General features: G+C 38.9%; 1 protein-coding gene across 1 annotated transcript; it reads left to right on the plus strand.

The window, feature by feature from the left end:
• Nucleotides 1-294: 294 nt before the first annotated feature.
• LOC129754377 (phenoloxidase 8-like) lies at nucleotides 295-3,085 on the plus strand. The gene is made up of 6 exons (XM_055750397.1): nucleotides 295-881; nucleotides 1,248-1,703; nucleotides 1,766-2,059; nucleotides 2,109-2,442; nucleotides 2,508-2,763; nucleotides 2,824-3,085. The coding sequence occupies exons 1-6, from the start codon at nucleotides 357-359 to the stop codon at nucleotides 3,023-3,025; spliced, it is 2,067 nt and encodes a 688-aa protein (XP_055606372.1). The 5' UTR covers nucleotides 295-356; the 3' UTR covers nucleotides 3,026-3,085.
• Nucleotides 3,086-7,019: the final 3,934 nt, after the last annotated feature.

The raw sequence follows: 7,019 nt of genomic DNA on the forward strand, positions 1-7,019 counted from the left end.
CAAACAAATTATATGAACGGTAATTAAATTATTCATCTCCGTCGTTTCAAATCTCCAAAAGGGTTTAAGAGAAAAGAAAAAAACGGAACGAATGCACTCCTTATCAGTATTTTTGCGCTCGAATAGGGTGGTTCTTAAAAGTCGTAAAATTAACGATACCGATGTTTAAACTTGTGGTTTTAGCTCACATCTGTGGATTTGGCCAAACCACCGAATAAACCACAAAAAAAGTTCTTATCGTATTTGAACGCTATAAAAGGGTCAGTAGTGCAAATTTATCGTCAGTCCCTTTCGTGCTCGATTGTGGATCGTGGACTGAGCGTGCTTGGGTGAAAGGCGTGGTTTTCGAGTGCAAAATGACCGACAAGAACGATGTGCTAACCCTGCTGCAACGGCCCCTGGAACCGACATTTTACCCGAAAGACGATGGCAAAACCATTCTGGAGCTCCCGGAGAGTTTTCTCACCGATCGTTACCGTCCGCTGGGTGATGATCTGCAGACTCGTTTCAGCAATGATGTGGATGTGAGGATTCCGGTGCGAGACGTTACCAAACCGGACATCGCCTATGCCGAGCAGGTTCCCAAGCATGGAGCCTTTTCGTTATTCATTCAAAAGCATCGAGAGATTTCGGGACGTTTGATTGAGCTATTCCTGAGACAACCCGATATACCCTCGCTGATTGCTGTGGGGGCATACTGTCGAGAACGTCTCAATCCTTATCTGTTTCAGTATGCATTTGCTGTTGCCGTTCAGCATCGACCCGATACGAATAGCGTCAATCTGCCATCGGTTCTGGAACTATTTCCGGATCAGTTTGTCGACCCGTCCGTTTTCCCCAAGCTACGCGAGGAGGGTAAAGTCGTTTTGCAGAAAAATCGGGTGAGTTTGATTGACATTTTCTTGTAGTCTTATTCAATTGATATTTTTCGGTTATTTACGACAAAGAATGAACCTACTGTTTTTTATGTTTCGGCTTACTACAATTTCAGCCATCCTCAGAAAAAAAAAACCGTACGACGGCCGTAAAGGAAAAACGCGGCAAAACATTTTTTTTTTCCTGAGGATGGCAGAAAATCATTAAACCGAAACGTAAAAAATATCAGTTTTATTTTTCGTCGTTAATCACCGAGAAATATCACTAAAAGAAAACCACAAGAAAGTGTGGTCATCAAAACCAAACAAACCAACAAAAATACATTTTCGGCAGAGAAAATCTACACACTGATTTAATGTTTAATTGACTAGGTCGCTGTTGACCTACCGATGAACTACACAGCGTCAGATCGAGAGGACGAGCAACGTCTTGCCTACTTCAGAGAGGATATTGGCGTCAATCTCCACCATTGGCATTGGCATTTGGTATACCCGACAGCTGGTCCAGTTGAAGTCATTGACAAAGATCGGCGAGGAGAGCTGTTCTTCTATATGCACCAGCAGCTGATCCATCGCTACAATGTGGAACGTTTCGCAAATTCACTGGAACGAGTAAAGACGATGCATCACTTCCGGGATCGCATTCCGGAAGCTTACTTCCCGAAAATGGTACGCAGCACAGACTTGCGTCCATATGCCGCACGACCTCAAGACTTTGTGCTGAAGGATATCAATAGAAACGTTGAAGGATTGAAGTTTACAATTGGAGAAATGGAACAGTGGCGAGATCGAATCTACGCTGCAATCGACGCCGGATATGTTACGGATGTAAGTAGCCCTATGCTGTGAAATATATTTTTATGAAATTAATTTTCTATTTTGTTGTCTAGAAATCTGGTAAAAACATTCCTTTGGATGAGAAAAAAGGTATCGATATCTTGTCAAACATCGTAGAAGCATCCGATCTATCAATCAATCCCCAGTACTACGGAAATCTTCACATATCCGGTCATATAGCGATCGCTTTTTGCCACGATCCTGAAGACACGTTCCTGGAACCGTACGGAATCATGGGAGACGTTGCTACCGCCATGCGTGATCCAACATTCTACCGGTGGCATGCGTTCATCGATGATGTTCTTGTTCGTCACAAAAATCTTCTCACTCCATACACGCCAAACGATGTAAGTTACTCTATTGAATGAACTAAACGTTTTAAAAACCTTCAAACAGCTTTCGTACCCAGGAATAACCGTTACAGGTGTAAACGCTATGTTGAATCGAGCCAAGGCACCTCCAAATGTTTTGCTCACTTATTGGCAACGATCCAATGTTGACTTAGCAGCAGGTTTAGATTTTGGACCCAAGGGAAGTGTCTTTGCCACTTTTACGCACCTTCAACACGCTCCATTTTCCTTCAACATTGACGTCAATAATAGCCATTCGGAACCTAAAAGGGGAACAGTCCGAATCTTTTTGGGACCCAAAGGCGACGATCGCAATTTACCACTGAAATTTGAAGAATGGAGAGGATACGTGATCGAGATGGATAAATTCGAAGTCAACCGTAAGTTCAAAATTTACATACACTTATCCTACATCAGTTATATTTTTCTTAATGTATCCTTGCAGTCCTGCCGGGAGCGAACAGAATAACGAGAAAATCGGATCAATCCAGTGTCACCATCTCGTACAACCGAATGTTCCGGCCGATCCTGACCGAGAAAGAACTTCCCAACAAGGATGATCTGAACCAGTTCCGTTTTTGTGGCTGTGGATGGCCCGAGCACATGCTACTTCCAAAGGGGACCCCCGAAGGCATGCAATTCGATCTTTTCGTCATGGTATCGAACATTCTGGGCGACAAAGCTGGACCCGATTTTGACGAGTGCGTATAAAAATTAAGGCATAATTTCTTAAGAAATTTTCTAACAAATCAGCCTTTCAGAAACGTTAACTGCAACGATTCACATTCGTTCTGTGGTTTGAGGGATCGAGTTTATCCGGACGCGAGGACCATGGGATTCCCGTTCGACCGGAAATCACCGAGCACCGTTACGACCCTGCAGGAATATATGGCACCGAACAGCAATATGCGAGCAACCGACGTTAAAATTACGTTCCGAAACTCGGTGATAGCGAGAACTTAAATTAGCGGTGATTCAATGTTATAATGTTTGATTGTAAATAAAACTATTTTGTCGTGGTTACTAATTTGTGGTTTATTTTTGTGAAAATTGAAGAATCCGTTAACTCCGAAACATCTGGCGGTCACGCCAGATCTCTCTACGAACTAAGATCCGAATCTTCAACTCAAACGTCAAACCCGTATTGCTGTACGGGTGTGAAACTTGGTGCACATATGCGGTGACGACGCGAAAACTGCAAGTTTTTGTGAATCGCTGCCTGCGGAACATCATCCGCGCTTGGTGGCCTGGCAACTGGATCTCAAACGTTGAACTTCATCGCCGGTGTCATCAAAAGGCGCTAGAAATCGAGATCCGGGAACGTAAGTGGAAATGGATTGGGCACACGCTGCGAAGAGATGAAAACGAGATTTGCAGAGAGGCGCTTGACTGGAATCCAGATGGGCATCGAAGAAGAGGCAGGCCCAAAAGCTCGTGGCGGCGAAGTCTAGCCGCTGAAATCCGCACAGTTGACGAGAACCTTGGCTGGCAGCAAGTGAAGACGCTGGCTCCGGATCGCCAGCAGTGGAGATCTTTTATCTCAGCCCTATGCGCCGGTCAATCGGCGCTGGACCCTTAGGTAGGTAGGTAGGTTAACTCGGTTGCCTTTAGAAAATAAAAATTTATCATTTATCTTTATCGCTTTGAAAGCGTTGTAATTTACGGATTATTTGTCAATTTCATATGTCGCGTTGAGCCATCAACACGTATGCAGGAGCATCGTATCGTTGCTGTGTACCTGTAGGAACATATCACATTTTCAATCAGCAATTTTCAGTGCTAAAATTATTTTCATTTTCTTTTATTCATATTTTTCTCTTTTCTTTCCAGCATGGGGAAGTCATCGGCCGGCTCAAGAGCAGGAAGAAAACGGATTGCCGAACCTAATTCAGGTCCATCGCCCAAATAAGTTGAAATTTTCAATTCATTCAATGTCCTTTATAACATCGGTGATGAGGAAATATTCATATTTAATTCTGATATGAGTACTAAGAAACCTTCATCTTCTTAAACTCTTAAAAACGAAAAGGTTCCACCAATTACGGTCACAATTCCGGACTCCAATGCCTGTCAGAAAGAAATCGTCACTTCCGTCAAGGATGTGAAGATTTCTTTTCAAATCGGTCGATAGGGAACTGCTCGTATATTGGCGAAATCTTTCAATGATTTTCAAAAAAATTTAAATTATTCGAATTATAAAAAAAACACCGTTTTTTACAAACGTCACTAAAAGTGATCGTCCTTTTGAAGCTGTACTTCGTGGTCTCATCGGCGATCAGACACCGTTTGAAATCACAACCGAATTGAATTCCTGGCTAGGTTTTTCTCCGATTCAATAAATTCAAATGAGGAAAAGAACCAACACGAATAATACCAGTAGATCCATTTTAAAAAAGATCAGGTTAATAATTTGCAAATTCTTGAAAGGGCTCGTCTTATGTTTCATTGTCTAGTCAAATTTGAACCGTTTCGAAAGTCTTCTACCAATTTTCTCCAAAATACTACGCAATGTCGTCGTTGTCAAGCTTTTTGTCACGGCATTAAACATTGTAGAATGAATGCCAGAGGCATGCTTTGTGGCTCATTCGATCATGAAAAATCTTAATGCCTTTTTGGTGGTGATAAACTAAGGTTGCTAGATTGCCCGGTTTTATTCGAGTTTACCCGGATATTTAACACAAAATTTGACAGAAGTCCGGCCCGGCCCGGTAGCCCGGATTTCAGTTAAAATGCCCGGATTCTGCCCGGATTTATTCAATTTATTTCCCAAAACAAACAAAAAACCAATTTTGTTGTAATTTTTTTTTATTTATGCGTCTAAAACGATTTTTTTTAACAAGTTCAATAAAAATAACCATGACAAGTTTTTTTAAAGCATAAAATACGATTTAAAAACTGCTGATGAAAAAAAAATTTTTTCATGTTTTTTTCGTTGATTTGTTTTGAGTTATTCCTGGATTTGGACCAAATTTGCCCGGATATTGCCCGGATTTTTAGTCGACATTTTGGAATCATATGCCCGGATTTTGCTGGCTAACCAAGATAAATTCTCTTTATTTTTGAAAACTCAAAATACAAATATTGCTGCCACCACTGAAACTTTTTAAAGCCAGACACTTACTTAAAAAGCAAAGCTTTCTTTAAAATTTTACGAAATGATTGTCTTGATCGACAAGGTGGGGGTCCTATAGCTATTTTCATCAATATTCGTCTCAAATTTAGACTTCTTCTTTCTTTCAATATAAAAGTCTTAGAAACAATTGGAATTGAATTAGAAACGTCTATGGGGAAAATTATAATTATTGTCGCATATTTGCCTTTTCAATGTAGCGGTGAACAAAAAACTTTTTCGAAGAGAGATTTACAGAAACTCACCAGAAAAAAAAATCATTTTTTTTTATTATTGGTGACTTTAATGCGAAATACCGATCTTGGAATAATATTTCATCAAATTCAAATGGGAGTATTTTGTTTGATGATTGCTCTGCAGGTTATTATACTGTTAAATATCCTAATGGGCATATATGTTTCTCTTCAATTAGAAATCATTCCACGATTGATTTGGTTCTAACGGATTTTGGCGAGCATTGTAGTCAATTAGTTACTCATGCGGACCTCGATTCAGACCACCTTCCAGTAATTTTTTCTTTATCCCAAAGTCCCATTGAAAACCCTTTAAAATCAACATTAAACTTTCAAAAAGCTGACTGGGAGCGATATAGGAATTTTATTGAACGTAATTTGGATGTAAACGTTCCACTGAATTCAATAGAAGATATTGATTAGGCTGTACAAAATTTGACAACTTCAATAGTCAATGCTAAAGCCGCTTCAATGCCTAAAGTTAAACATAAATTTAATCAACCTTTGATCGATGATGATCATCAGTTTTTGATACGACTGAAAAACATTCGCCAACGCCAATATCAACGTACTAGGGATGCATATTTGAAATTTATTTATTTTGACCTTCAAAAAGAGATCAAACGTCGTTTAAATTTTATTCGTAATGAAAATTTTGCATAAGCATTAGAGGACATAAAACCCTACTCAAAGCCATTTTAAAAAATAAATAAAATTCTGAAAAAGCCCCCTGATCTTTTAACTAACGCAGAAAAAGCTCAAAAATTAGCCCAACAGTTTGAGCTTGCTCATGATTTTAATTTAAACGTTGTTAGTCCAATTGATGTTCAAATTTCCCTAGATTTTGATTATATTCTTTCTAAACAAAATGTATTTAAAAGTCCTTGTGAGACAAATATTGATGAACTTAAATTGATTTTCAAAAAATTTAAAAATATGAAAGCTCCGGGGGAAGATGGGATTTTCTATATTTTTATTGAAAAGTTGCCTGAAAGCACTTTAAATTTTTTAGTTAAAATCTTCAATAAATGTTTCCACTTGGCATATTTTCCCAATAAATGGAAAAAGCCAAAGTAACTCCACTTTTGAAACCTGGAAAAAAGTGCTTCAGAGCCTTCAAGTTATCGACCAATTAGTTTGCTTCCTTCTTCAAGTGAACTATTTTAGAGAGGTATTTTTGATATAGTGATGATTCTCATTGATCAGAATTCTATTTTCCCTGATCAAAAATTTTGTTTTCGTCATGGACATTTTACTGCACATCAACTTTTGAGTGCTAGCAAATCTGAAGGATATGTAACTGGTGTTGCTCTTCTAGATATCAAAAAAGCTTTTGACAGTGTATGGCACAAAGGTTTAGTAGCTTGTTTAGCTCGTTTTGATTTTTGTTTATATCTTTCTAAAATGATTTAAAATTATTTGACAAGCCGAACTTTACAAGTAAATTCATACACTGAAAGAATACATATTATAAGTGGGTGTAATTCAGGGCAGTATACTTGGGCCAATTTTAAACAATATTTGTACTTCTGATCTTCCTGATGTATCAGAAGGAAAAGGTATAAGATTATATGCCGATGATACTTTGCTTTCC

Source organism: Uranotaenia lowii, chromosome 3 (assembly GCF_029784155.1).
Source record: "Uranotaenia lowii strain MFRU-FL chromosome 3, ASM2978415v1, whole genome shotgun sequence".
Taxonomy (NCBI): Eukaryota; Metazoa; Arthropoda; class Insecta; order Diptera; family Culicidae; genus Uranotaenia; species Uranotaenia lowii.